General features: G+C 41.9%; 2 protein-coding genes and 1 long non-coding RNA gene across 4 annotated transcripts; 1 reads left to right on the forward strand and 2 right to left on the reverse strand.

Annotated features, from left to right (window-relative positions):
* Window positions 1-69: 69 nt before the first annotated feature.
* LOC135649581 (uncharacterized) lies at window positions 70-2,427 on the reverse strand. Its single transcript, XR_010501331.1, has 3 exons — window positions 2,300-2,427; window positions 1,225-1,294; window positions 70-1,133 (listed from the first exon to the last, which is right to left on the reverse strand). It is a non-coding gene; the product is annotated as an uncharacterized LOC135649581 (long non-coding RNA).
* A 750-nt stretch (window positions 2,428-3,177) lies between these two features.
* On the forward strand, window positions 3,178-7,196 carry LOC103997190 (uncharacterized). Of its 2 annotated transcripts, none has more exons than XM_009418358.3 (3): window positions 3,178-3,423; window positions 3,791-4,481; window positions 5,779-7,196. In XM_009418358.3, the coding sequence occupies exons 2-3, from the start codon at window positions 3,795-3,797 to the stop codon at window positions 7,009-7,011; spliced, it is 1,920 nt and encodes a 639-aa protein (XP_009416633.2). In that variant the 5' UTR covers window positions 3,178-3,423; window positions 3,791-3,794; the 3' UTR covers window positions 7,012-7,196. The 2 variants fall into 2 exon arrangements, with proteins under 2 accessions (XP_009416633.2, XP_009416634.2); XM_009418359.3 differs by lacking the exon at window positions 3,178-3,423 and adding an exon at window positions 3,430-3,659.
* Window positions 7,197-7,293: 97 nt separating this feature from the next.
* On the reverse strand, window positions 7,294-13,437 carry LOC135649756 (stromal 70 kDa heat shock-related protein, chloroplastic-like). The gene is made up of 8 exons (XM_065168510.1): window positions 12,788-13,437; window positions 11,721-11,973; window positions 11,449-11,528; window positions 10,251-10,393; window positions 10,037-10,135; window positions 9,591-9,780; window positions 8,355-8,753; window positions 7,294-7,974 (listed from the first exon to the last, which is right to left on the reverse strand). Exons 1-8 carry the CDS (start codon window positions 13,334-13,336, stop codon window positions 7,552-7,554), a joined length of 2,136 nt encoding a protein of 711 aa, XP_065024582.1. The 5' UTR covers window positions 13,337-13,437; the 3' UTR covers window positions 7,294-7,551.
* Between the last annotated feature and the right edge of the window lie 178 nt (window positions 13,438-13,615).

The raw sequence follows: 13,615 nt of genomic DNA on the forward strand, positions 1-13,615 counted from the left end.
ACCTGTAGGCTTCACACTCCAAGCTTTTTTCTTTAAATTTTCCTTTCCAGTTTTGATGTTTGACTCATTGTACATTCTTTATGGGCACAGCTTGGAGTTTAGTGATTTCCTTATCTCATGGAACATAAAGTTTTCCCATGTCTGTTGTCTATCAGAAGCAAAGTTGAGAAAGAAGGGTAAGAAAAGGGGAATAAAGAGAGGTTTTGGTAGTTAGTTAAAAGGATTGTTCATTGCTTGTTGCATTGTGGCAGGCCATGCTTCCTACATGTCATGTGCTGTCTTGAAGCTTTCATGCTTGGACTCAGATTGGGACCATGACTTCTCTCTGCTTTTCTTGCGAAGCACACCATGTTCTGCTTGCTACTTTTTTTGGGGATAGGATGACAACTATTTTCATGCTTCTATTTAGCTGCACAGACAAAGAAACTGACCACTGAGCTAAACCAAAAATGACCTCATCAGTTGATCACTCTCCTGTTCCTGCATTCATGGACATTGTTGGCAAATCTTCAGTCTCCTGATTACCTGAATACAGTTGTGGTTAAGTTCTAACTTACCAGCCTCAGAAAAACTTTTGATTTGCTCCATCTGGGGGAGTTACAGTCATAAGTTGCATGAATTCCTCCAGTTATTTTTTTGTTACAGAATTTAATTGATCTTCTGTTTGTAGCATGTGATGGTTACTTTTGGTTGTTCACTTTGTAGTCCATTGGCATGTGATGCCCTCCTCCTCATGCTACTTGCCACATGTGGTGTGTTATGATCTTGTGCCCCTTGAAATGCCACAGATATTGGTGCCTGAGAAAAAAAGGGAAGCAGGAGAATTTGGATCTAGAAAATAGCACTTCCAGAACCCAACAATTTCTGCTGATTAGATCAGTTGTCACCCCCTCCATCACAACAATGATTGGAGTTGCTTAGCCTGATTAATGAACAAAACATATGATTGGATAGAGTAAGCTGCTTCTCACCCTGTTCACTTTTTCTCCATGCAGAGTGACAGCTGAATGCTATGCTACTGACTGAGATTTGAATTCATGTTGTTGATTGTTCCAGCAATATACTTGGTCAAGTAAGAAAGATTTAATTCTCCTTCATGACATCCTCATGTTAATTTTGCTTGATCTTCAATACTGTGCATGGTCCCAAGTTAGCACATTTAAGTTCTGGCAAGTAGATTAATGTATAGTACACTACAAAGAGTAATGAGGGCTTTAATTGAACCTCTTTGTTTGGTCCCAAGTGTCATCAATGAGAACTCATATCTTCTACCTCCCAAAAGCTTCAACATCACCTAATCCAGCATATTGTGTGTCAATGATGACATGCAATTTCTAGTGTGGGTTTAATGTGAAGTAGAGTGGTCAACCAATTACTGTCCTTCCATTGATTTTTGCATTTATGATTAGATGCTTGTGAAGTGATGGTGTTGCCATCACCAAGATGTGCCAAAGCTTTTAAGTTAAGGCCTAATCTCTATCAAATGCCCAACATATGCTGTTTTATTTGTCCATTTACTAAATTATATAGCAAATTCTTGTGATATTCATCTATTTCCTCATTTCCTCAATACAATTTTCTAATTTTGTTCTCATTTTTCAGTCATTGATTTATTTTTTTTAGCATAAAAATAAATATACTTCATATTTCAAGAGGCTTATGAACAGACCTAGCCTATTGCGAAACATATATACCATCAATTTTAGATGAGTAAAATTCTTTATACAATTTAAGCATGAAAATTATTAATCTAGTTTAGTCCAATCGATATTATTTAAGTTTCATGTACCTTACAACTAATATGAAGATATCTTTTATTTTTTTTTCTTTAAGAAATTTCCTTTTAGAAAGATTAATTTTGTCTCTGTCTATGTCTTGGGTTGAAACAAATCAATATAATTAGTTGGCTCCTAAGGATCAATTGACATTTTTCATTTCTTTTATGAACAGAAGTTATATATATATATATTCTAATTTGAATTGTATCGAAAATACTACAAAAATCACCTAAGTATTTGAATCTTCATTTCGAAGTATACGAATTATACCTCCCTGGTTAAATCTAACAATTTTCTTCAATTTTGACTCTATTCCAGTAGAGTATTCGTATAATAAAACTGTTTTAGATCCTCCAGAAACATATCTTTATTATCTAAGCATACTCGAACATGTCGTTTGAAATCACCCAAACAAGGAGAAGAGCTCAGAATGACACACGAGGAGGAGCAGCTCAAGTCAAAGACAGTTTTAGCTTTCACAGTTAAAAGAGGCAGATTCTTGAGATGTATGAAGAGAAGACCTCGGTGATGGAGAGGATGTCCGGCCCCAGGAAAGCGACTGCAAGCCAAAACAGATGGAAGTCCGGATTTCCCAATGCCACTCACTCTGCCTGCTTCCTGCCTTCAATATCTGAACTCAATCGATGGCTTCTTCTTTGTTGACAAAGATGATGAAACAAAAATGTTGCACGGACTCCCACTCGAATCCCCACGAGCATTCGGAGCAGCATCTCATGGGGTTATCTTCTTGTTTGTCTCTTTGCGGATTTGTACTGTGTGTGGTGTGCATCCTCTAGTCATCTTCTCCACTTGTCTCGAGAGGTTGTAGTGAATTCAATCTCCTATCCTTCGTTTGTGTGCTCTGCTTTCTTTATCATTATAACTTCCAGCATTCCAAGATGTTCGTAGAAAACCAGTGGCCAAGACATTCTTTCTTTTCACTCAGACGCTGACAAATGATCCTTCACATAAAACTAATTTTCTGACGTGGAAAATGATATGATACTGCATTAGCTAATATCTTTATTCTTTCTGTCTGAATGTTTTGAGGGAATATATATATATATATATGTCAGATTGATGCAGTGGGAAAAAGGTGAGTTCCAGAAGTTTGCATGAAAGCCACAGTGTGGATAGCATTTGATTCAACTTATAGAGCTTGCATCATATTTCTGGTGATTAGTCCTCCCAGATATCAATGAATTCATACTTGTAAAGAGCCACACATGTCACTGCTACGTTTTCTTTGCTGACCAACCATTCCTTCCTTCTATCAGTCCATGACCTTTTCTGAGAGGTGGTGTAGATATGATGTAATATCACACACAAGAGGGACGGAGAGAGAGAGAGAGAGAAAGAGAGAGAGAGAGAGAGGTCCCATCATGTTAAGCACAATACCACTCGAAGCTTTTCCCCACTTTTTGCTTTGGGTGGCAGAGAGCAGCCTGTGTTTTCCTTCTTCACTGCAAACCACCCTTCCTAGCCCTAACCACAATTACCACCCCTTCATGCACTTGGAGAGAGGACCACACACACCTCCCCACATCCGATTCACACCAATCTCCTCTCTGTTGCCTTTAAGTTCTGATGTCTCTCCATTTCATTTCGCCAACTGCTTGGCTTTGACTTGGTCATATCATCCACTGTAAGTTCTCTTTCCTAATCCTCTCACCTGTCTCCTTACCATCAATCTATTATTACACTCAGTTGTTCATAGTTTTTGCTGTTTCTTTGAGTCTGTATCAGCTTTCCTCCTATTCTCCAATTATTTTAGCTGTATATACTCTTTTAGCTTCTTGGAATCTGTCTTGCTCACATCTTTGTTCTGCCAGCCTTCAATGCTTTGAACTACCATGAACCATATTATTCTGCAGTGTCTTGGTATTGTCTTCTTGCTTAGTTTTCATGTGATGCATTTGATCTTCCTGTGCTTCATGATGCTGCATAGAATGAGTTCTCACAGTATCCGCTCCTCTTTGCATTTGAAATGGTTCGCCTTCCTCGGGCATCAGCTGAATGCCGGATTCTTACTTCCCCCTCCGGTGGGAGAGCACCGGAGACCAGTGGTGGTACGCGTCCCCGATCGATTGGGCAGCAGCTAATGGCCACTACGACCTCGTCCGGCAGCTGCTGCATCTCGACGCCAATCTCCTCATAAAGCTCACCTCCCTTCGCCGCATCCGCCGGCTCGAGACGGTGTGGGACGACGACGCCCAGTTCGTGGACGCCGCCAGATGCCGGTCCACCGTCGCTCGCCGCCTGCTCCATGAGTGTGAGGGGAGGAACGGGAAGAACTCGCTGATCCGTGCCGGCTACGGTGGATGGCTTCTCTACACTGCAGCCTCGGCAGGGGACATGGGCTTTGTGCAGGAGCTGCTCCACAGAGAACCACTGCTAGTCTTCGGTGAAGGGGAATATGGCGTCACTGACATCTTCTATGCCGCGGCGAGGAGCAAGAGCTCGGAGGTCTTCAGGCTTCTGTTCGACTCTGCGGTGTCACCGAGGCGGTCCATAGGTGGCGGTGGAGGAGCAGACTCTGGTTTTAGGTGGGAGATGGTGAACAGGGCACTCCATGCTTCTGCCAGAGGAGGGAGCTTGGAGTTCTTGAAGGAGCTTCTGGTGGACTGCTCAGATGTGGTGGCTTACAGAGACATCCAGGGATCCACCATCTTGCATACTGCCTCTGGTAGAGGACAGGTTGAGGTGAGACACTGCTTGTGCTTTCCACAGAAGCCTTGATCTTGATTCATTGTTTGCTCTACAACTTTGTTTGAACTAGTGATTCTTCAGCACTCATGTTGTCTGTGGCATCAGAAGCACCAAGTTTCAGCAACTTCATTCTAGTTTCCATCAGACTACAAAAATTAAGGTTTGCGATACCATCCGATACACAATGATACAGAAGATATTTATTTGTCTGAAAATTTAAGGGTAAACAGGGGGATACTCCCAAATACAGGCCTTAATACCGTCCGATACTCCCGATAATAGGACAATTTCTTCATCTTATCATTTGAATTTTTTTCTTCTTTTTTTGAAATTTGGTATATCATACGGACCGATATGGTCCTAGTCAAAGCCCTAGTAGTATCGATACACGAAAATTGTAAAGCATTGCTGCAAATAAAGACTCATATTGATCATGTAGCAGCAAATTATTGTTGTATCTGTTTGAGGTTTCAACATCATTAGAAGAAAGGGTATTCTTCATTTCTACTCTTATGAAACCTTTAGGGAAAGAACAAATCTAGGCCAGGTTGTAGACTCTATATCTAAAGATGAACTTACAGCCTTCTCTAACTGGTTTTCCTCATACATGAATCTTTAAACATACTTCAGCAATCATCCAATTTGGGTTAATTAGTGGAGTGTCAATGCTGAGCACCTGCCTTTTACAGCATCATGGAAGTCTCCACAAGGCTAGACATGACCAACTAAAACTAGTCAGGTATCAAATTTGGTGCTAATGGAATCTCTCTCTCTCTCTCTCTAGCTCTTGTGTCATCCAAGTCTTAAATAGTTCCACTTAACCAAGATTTCATTTCATTTCAAAGTGGCATTGCTATGTTTTGCTTGAATCAGTTGTTAGCTACACTACTCCTTAGACTTGTGACTTAAAGGAAGCAGAAGCTAGAAATTGAAATACATGCAACATTTTTGTGTGATTACACATTGTGAGAATCATGATGACTCAATTGTATATCTTACTTCTCTATCTTGCAAGTTGAGCAACTTATTTAGAGAAAAAAAAATACATCTTATGAACTTTAAAATACTATTATCTTATTTAGACAACAAGTTTTCTTTGACTAATTATATTATGAACTAAAGCAAGCAAAAATGTTTGTGTTCTACTCTAAAGCAGAATGGATAATGTTGCAGTCCACTGGGTTGAACATGGCATGTTCTACCTTAGAATTCTACAAAGCATCTTTGCTTTTTGTGTTCTAATGAATTGTACCTCAATCAAATGGCTACTTTTCTAACTATAATAATGCAGGTAGTCAAGTATCTACTTGCATCTATCGACATGATCGACTCCAGAGACAAGAAAGGGAACACAGCATTGCATGTAGCAGCCTTTCGAGGACACTTACCTGTTGCAGAGGCCCTGATGGCGGCTTCACCCTCTTCCTCCCGTTCGATCAATGAAGCTGGCGACACCTTCCTTCACATGGCAGTGGCAGGCTTCAGAACCCCGGGTTTCCGCAGGCTCGACAGGCAGATGGAGCTGGTGAGGAAACTGATCGATGGAAACGCTGCGAGCGTTCAAGAGATCGTCAATGTCAGAAACAAGGACGGGAGGACCGCCCTCCATATGGCCGTGATCGGCAATGTGCATGCGGATTTGGTCGAGCTCCTGATGACGGTCCGATCCATCGACCTCAACGTTCGAGATGGCGATGGCATGACGCCGCTGGATGTGCTCCGACAGCACCCTCGATCGGCGTCGTCGGAGGTGCTGATCAAGCAGTTGATCTCTGCGGGAGGGATGGCGAACTCGAAGGACTACAGAACGAGGTCGGCCATCGCTTCCCACCTAAAGATGCAAGGCGTTGCGAAGAGCCCAGGCACCGCGTTTAGGGTTTCGGATGCGGAGATATTTCTGTACACGGGCATCCAGGCATCGGACGCCAGTGCGAGGCCGAGCTCGTGCTCGAGCGCCAGCAAGAGCGAGGTCAGCCACTTCAGTGCCGGTTCGGATAGGAGGAAGAGGCAGCAGATCGGTTCCATCGGCAATGTGGCGAGGCATCTGAGGGTTCTACTCGGGTGGCCTCGGAGGAGGGGGGAGACGGCCGAGACTTTAAAGAAGGTGGTGGGAGATGATGAGTCGTTGGAGTCCTTCAAGAAGTTGGTCGACCGGGGAGAAGCTCCGACTCCACTCCGGCAGCAGTTCTCCAAGTCGACATGGATGATGATGATGATGGCAAGCAACAAGCGACCTCTTTCCGTGAGAAGCGCGGTGCCGAGTCCAGCCACGAGGAAGAAGTTTGCTGCATCGTCTGCGATGGAGAAACGGAAGGGCATTTGTTCGGAGAACGAGAATGATGGCGCCTCCTGTTCCAGTTCCTCCATGAATTATAGTGCGGTGGAGAATGCGACCCCGAGATGGAGCCTTGTGAACGGCAGACTGATGAATCAGTACTTCTGCTTCGGGGCACAGCACACGGAAGCAGATGAACAGCAATCTAATCATGCATCCAAGCCCTCACTGGTGGTATCGGCGGTTTGATGATCTTTAGTTTAAGCATTTGGTGCAGTCAGTAATACCCTACCCATGGAGTTTGTCTACGTTCTGCAAAGCTTTTGAAGTTTGCATCTGCTTTGTGTTGTGTGGAGTTTCATATAGCTGCTACCTGTTCGGAACCTTTTATAATAGGAAATGAAGATAAAAAATAGAACTGATGCTGTTCTGAATTGCGTTTACTAACGAGTAATCGCTAGCATATAAGCATTTGCTAGACATGCCACGGAACAATGTTGACAATATACAACGAAGGATACGCCAACTGACTAGGGGCAATTAATCCTCGTAGGCAAAAAAATAAGATCCTGAAACAGCTACATCAATCCTATCTTGATTTGGTAACAAATCACAAACAAGTTGTTCTAAATGAACAAAACTCGACATCTTGAATCCGGAGAGCGATTCAATGAGAGCATCGGACAAGAAGTAAAATAGTAAGACCTTATTAAAGCTATTTACTCGATGGACTGTATGACAATTTGAATCCCAGTGGCCTTACTGTACTTCCCGAGATAGTCGGCATTTTCAATTGCTATCGGTGAAATCGGCGTCAATCACATCGCCATTCTCAGACCCCTTGGAAGATGGTCCGGAAGACCCAGCATCAGCTCCAGGAGCAGGACCAGAACCGGCACCAGCACCAGGACCAGCACCGGCTGCGCCTGGCTGGTTATAGAGCGATTGTCCGAGCTGCATCACCTCCTGGTTCAGGGCTGCCATGGCATCCTTCATGCTCTGAGTTGATCCACCAGCAACAGCGTCCTTGAGATCCTTCAGCTTTCCTTCCACCTTTTCTTTGACAGCAGCAGGCACCTTATCTCCGAGCTCCTTCAGTTGCTTTTCTGTCTGATAAATCACAGACTCAGACTGGTTCTTTGTGTCGATGGCATCCCTCTTCTCCTTATCCTCTTTGGCAAACTTCTCAGCTTCCTTCACCATTCTTTCAACCTGGATAGCACCGTTGGCAAACATCAGTTAGAAGTTAGAACATATGTGGATTTGCAGACAGCCAAATTCTAATGTTTGAAACAATAATTATGGTTTAAATGGATAAACTAAATCGACAGAGAAGTGCAAAGGATCACAAGCGTGTTGGCTTTAATCTTTCCAAACCATCTATGCTTTCTTAACACATTTGGCTGATCTTTCAACACAAACTTCAACCCGTAGAAGGTAATGAAGACAAACTAGACCTTCAACATATCGATACTTGACCTTTAAAAGATGGGAATGGAAACATCTATGGATCATTCTACATATGCAACAACAAAATCCTGCGATGAGTGAAGAATGAAGAAGTGGTTAAATATGATACTGGGAGAGCTCACCTCATCGGTGGGCAAGGTGCTAGCCCCAGTAATAGTGATATCTTGTTTCTTTCCAGTACCCTTGTCCACCGCGGTAACAGAAAGAATTCCATTGGCATCAATATCAAACTTGACTTCAATCTGTGGTACCCCACGTGGGGCTGGAGGGATTCCATCAAGACGGAAACTGCCAAGTGATTTGTTGTCTCTCACAAACTCTCTTTCACCCTGAAGAACATTAATCTCGACACTTGTTTGGCCATCTGCTGCTGTCGAGAAGACTTCTGATTTGGATGTTGGCAGTGTTGTGTTCCTCGGGATGATCTTTGTCATCACACCACCCAGTGTTTCCAAACCAAGAGATAGAGGTGTAACATCGAGAAGGACAATATCACTGACATCACCTGCCAACACTCCTGCCTGAAAAGTTGAAGTGCAGAAGTAATTAACAACACTAATATAAGAGAAAAGACAAGAATAAGAAAGGACTATTTTATCTTTTTACAAGCACTGAAATCTGATTTCAAAGCACCTTAATTTGAGTTCATTTACAGATTACAAAAACAGAACTTCATTCATGATAGTAAATCCTGAAGATGTACTGTGAATTCAATTATAAGCATGCTAATAAAATTGGTGCAGAAGAAAGAGACCAATATCTTTGCACAAATTTGTGTATGGGTCAACCGGATGACCAACAGCAACAAAGTGCTCAGGACAGATTTTCATCAAAAATATTTATCATGAAGTCATCAATGCACAGAGGTTAAGGACACTAGGGTCTCCCATCATAGCCATCAGAATTTTGTGTAAATTTTCAACATCAGAGAGTTCTGCACATGCCATGGCACCAGAGTTATGGCGGCATGTAGCTTGAAATACAGATATCACCTGACCCATAAAATCACAAGTAATGCAACAGATGTTCTATATATCCGTCTTATAATGCTGTGTTGTATAGATAAATTACTCTTATCAGTTCTAGAAAATATGTATGTTCTATTTTGAGGTTCATTGGAGTTTAAAAAATTAGTAGTAATCATCGGATTTCAATATGAATAAATAAAGTGACTGAACTTTTCATCGTCATAGGAGCACAACCTTGTTCATATATTTATAAGATTCTAGCATAAAATTGGCTCAGTTTTGTCACTTAGGTAGCTCACCAATTATTATAAATTGAAAATTTGAACTAACAACATAAATTTCAAATTAACTAATTGCTCGAGTCCATGCTAATGTTTATGGAAGCCAAACCTGCACTGCAGCACCAAGAGCAACAACCTCATCAGGGTTGACAGTAACATTGGGCTCCTTCCCAGTCATCTTCTTCACGAGTTCCTGAACTGCTGGGATACGAGTTGACCCACCAACAAGGATTACCTCATCAATGTCTTTAAACGAGAGCTTTGCATCTTTTAAGGAATTATCTACAGGAGTTTTAAGCCTGTTTCACCAACGGCATGAGTAAAGATGAAATAAGTGTCAGAAAAAATATGAAGCACACATATACATTATCCAGCCAATAGACATCAGATCAGATCCAAAATTAGTGAAACAACCAGAAAAGCAGTCATCAGTGTAAATCATAATGGTTTTTTTTGCGTTTTATACAAAAAGCGGCCTGAGCAGGCTTAGATTCTGTAAACTGACTTGTTCTACATCGCAGAAAGAAAAATTCATGATATAAAATTTTACTATACCTGTCAAGAAGGTCTGAACATAGTTCCTCAAACTTGGCCCTTGTAAGTGTTGTCTCTATGTGCTTAGGACCATCAGCAGTAGCGGTGATAAATGGTAAACTGCCAAAAGATCGGACAGAGAGTCTAGATTAGAGAGGACTAAAAATATCAAGAAAACCAAATTCAGAAAGAACATAGTGAAGACAAAGAAAACATGGGCACAACAGAATCTAACCTGATGTTTGTTTGGGTCAAGGAGGACAATTCCATCTTAGCCTTTTCTGCTGTTTCAGTCAGTCTCTGAAGGGCTTGTTTGTCCTTCAGAAGATCAATGCCTTCATCTCTCTTAAAGTCAGCAGAAAGCCAGTCAACGATTCTCTGATCAACATGGAAAATAATATGAATGCATTTATACCATCCACATAAATGCATTTTCAGTATACACAACTTATGTGGCGATATATATTCTTCAGTGAGCATAACTTAGGATGCATTCCAGTGAACAGGTAGATCAGCAAAATTTTGTCAAGTGTGTAGCTGCTTAAGTGTATGTGAGAATAAAAGATTCAGTGCTGACACCAGCACAACCCTGTCCAGAACATGCTAATAGAGATGCTGTATAAACTATACTATAGTTTTTTGTTAAAGGATAGAATAAGGAACTGAAAGAACAGGAGTTATGTTAACAAGAGGAGATACTTTCAAATGTCAGTTTGATACTAAAAGTTTAAGAGGAGGGGTATTTAAGACTGTAGCCAGATTAAAAAATAAAAAGAAACTAATTGACTGACATTTCATATGAGCTCAAAAAAAATGATAGAACATTAAGCCCAAGTTCATAAATTCATCTGAAAAGATGAAAAAGAAAAGCAGTCAATGGAAAGAAAAGACTGGACTAGAAGCTACAGAAAACTTGTACCAGAAAGTAGAAACCAACAGGAAGAAAATAACATCATCCGTTCCCTCTCCAACAGTAGGTTAAGTTTTAAATGGTATATAATGCTACTGTTCCACACTGGAGAAGAGAAATGTTACTCATAGTTATCCTTTCTAGAAAAAATATTATGCTATTCACTAAGCTCATGTAAATAGAAATGATTATTCCCATCCCTTGGTTTGTCATGTGGAGCTCACCATATTCTGGCAACTAAAGACAACCAAACTACAATATATAACATAGATAACTTGCACTACTCAATTCAATGACTGGAACTGGTATATCTATGCAACCATGATAGCTGCAAACACTGAAAAATTTAGTATTTTACCATCATCAGCAGAACAATTGCACAAGGGGGCACCAATCATGTGCTTAACACAATACAGATCAAGCATAAGATAACGACAGCACCGGGTTTCATATTCAAAATACAAAAGAACAAAAAAGTAAAAAATAAATACTACCAGAGTTTCGCATATTTAACATAACCAACCTTGTCAAAGTCATCACCACCAAGATGTGTGTCTCCTGATGTTGAGAGTACTTCAAAGACACCATCTCCAACCTCAAGAACTGCAGTATATTGACATAGAGGCTGTTACAGAAAGTTAAAAGGAACTACTTTTCTCAATAAAGAAAGGAAATAACTTTAACCCATGAACTTCAAGATTGGAAGGAGTAAATCTAAATGATTTATGCTTGGCAGAAGCAACAATGACACAGAGTTATGGAAGCGGTGTTTGGGAGAATAGTAAGCCCCAGTACCTGAAACATCAAAGGTGCCACCTCCCAGATCAAATACGAGAATAGTTTCATTACTCTTCTTTTCAAAACCATATGCCAATGATGCAGCTGTCGGCTCATTGATGATACGAAGAACTTCTAAGCCAGCGATACGACCGGCATCCTTTGTAGCTGTCCTTTGGGAATCATTGAAGTATGCAGGAACTGTAACCACTGCTTTTGTAACCTTGTCATTCAAAAACTTAGATGCATCATCCACAAGCTTTCTCAAAACCTGAAAAAACAAAGACATTCAGCAATCATGGAGAAAATAGAGAATGCACCCCATTCTTAGCCTCAAAACACAGGAAGGCTATAAAATCACTAAATTAACTTCAAATACCTGCAGCCATGGTAAAGTTCACTCATAATCTCCAACTATTTGACAGATACCAAAACTCAATATCATAACAGTCTAACAAAAAAATTTAATTATGTAAATCAACAGTAAACTATTAAAAATTTTGAGCCTGGGATTTTAACATCATAATGAGGAAAACATACACCATTTAGATTAATCTCCAATTGTAATAGAAAACCACAAACAAAAAGAAAGTAGCAACCACTATAAAGTGTACTCTACATGTATCTTCAAAGAGCAAGTTCATTGTGTGGATTCCATAAAAGAAACTAGCAAACAGATGCACAAAACACAACGGCAAAGAAAAAACAACATCAAGAGCACAAAACATGATGCTTCAAAGAGTTTGCCAAACTCAAAACACTATTTGATCAGGTTAGTACATTCGTTCCAAGCTTCTGCCGTAGGAACTTAAAGAGAAAGAACATGCAAGAAGAAAAGCTGCCAAACTATAATCTATCAGAAGCTGACATTTTCCATAAAAGGAAAGAAGAAATAATTATCCAAGACTAAGGCATTAACATATGGTCTCTCCAACAAACTCCAAACATGGAACAAGAAGCATACTGGTCAAAATTACTGAGAATAGATCATTAAGCTCGTAAGTATTTACTGTTCTACAAGATAGTGGCAAAAAGCGAACTAAACGGTTGGGTAAAACTTCAAGATAGAACTCAAAATCCATCACCTGAGCCGAGATCTCTTCAGCAGCAAACTGCTTCCCGATGGCAGGGCAATCAAGTTTGACATTCCCGTTTTCATCCCTCAGCACCCGATACGAGACTTGCTTTGACTCCTCATCCACCTCCGACATCTTCCGCCCGATGAACCGCTTGACAGAGAAGAAAGTATTCTCCGGATTCACCACTGCCTGGCGCTTGGCAATCTGCCCGACCAGCCGGTCACCGTTCTTCGTGTAGGCAACCACCGACGGCGTCGTCCGCTGGCCCTCGGCGTTGGTCACGATGGTCGGCTTCCCGCCCTCCATGGCCGCGACCGCCGAGTTAGTGGTCCCGAGATCGATCCCCACCACCTTCTCGCACACCACCCGGAGCGGCCCATAGCCGGACCGCTGGTTCCGCCTCCTCGCGCTGAGGCGAGCTCCGCTGGCGCTGCCAGGTCGGCGGACGCCGAAGAAGAGGGAACTGGATGCGGCGACGCGGGAAGACGGCAATTTCGAGGAAGGAAAGAAGGGGACGGAGCCGAGAGCGTGGATTTGAGCCGCCGAGGTCGCCATCGACGGTGGAATACAACCTTCAATCGATGGGGGCGACCGTAGAGCCCAAGGCTAAGCGCCAACCCTAATCCGAAGCCAAATGAGGGGGAGAGAGAGCAGCTTTAATAGACGACTTCGCTGGTGGACGTCGGAAGAGATAAGGGCAGGGCAGGGTTTTCTGATGAACGGTAAGGGGAAGAGGAGCGTCCTAATCCAACGGCTCCCGTGAACCCCACACCAGGCGAACGGAGCGCCGTGACGGCCGTCTACTCGCGTCTTCCCAGTGGTTTAATGGAGGAA

The sequence above is a fragment of the Musa acuminata genome, chromosome BXJ3-9 (assembly GCF_036884655.1).
Source record: "Musa acuminata AAA Group cultivar baxijiao chromosome BXJ3-9, Cavendish_Baxijiao_AAA, whole genome shotgun sequence".
Taxonomy (NCBI): domain Eukaryota; kingdom Viridiplantae; phylum Streptophyta; class Magnoliopsida; order Zingiberales; family Musaceae; genus Musa; species Musa acuminata.

What these genes read in the sequence shown, in the direction of transcription:
- LOC103997190 (XM_009418358.3), top strand. Translation starts at nt 3,795, where the DNA reads ATGCCGGATTCTTACTTCCCCCTCCGGTGGGAGAGCACCGGAGACCAG. An exon ending in CTGGTAGAGGACAGGTTGAG is followed by an intron (nt 4,482 to 5,778) that starts GTGAGACACTGC and finishes ATAATAATGCAG; the next exon opens with GTAGTCAAGTATCTACTTGC.
- LOC135649756 (XM_065168510.1), bottom strand. Translation starts at nt 13,336, where the DNA reads ATGGCGACCTCGGCGGCTCAAATCCACGCTCTCGGCTCCGTCCCCTTC. An exon ending in TGTTCAGACCTTCTTGACAG is followed by an intron (nt 9,781 to 10,036) that starts GTATAGTAAAAT and finishes TTGGTGAAACAG; the next exon opens with GCTTAAAACTCCTGTAGATA. An exon ending in CTCTTGGTGCTGCAGTGCAG is followed by an intron (nt 8,754 to 9,590) that starts GTTTGGCTTCCA and finishes TCAACTTTTCAG; the next exon opens with GCAGGAGTGTTGGCAGGTGA.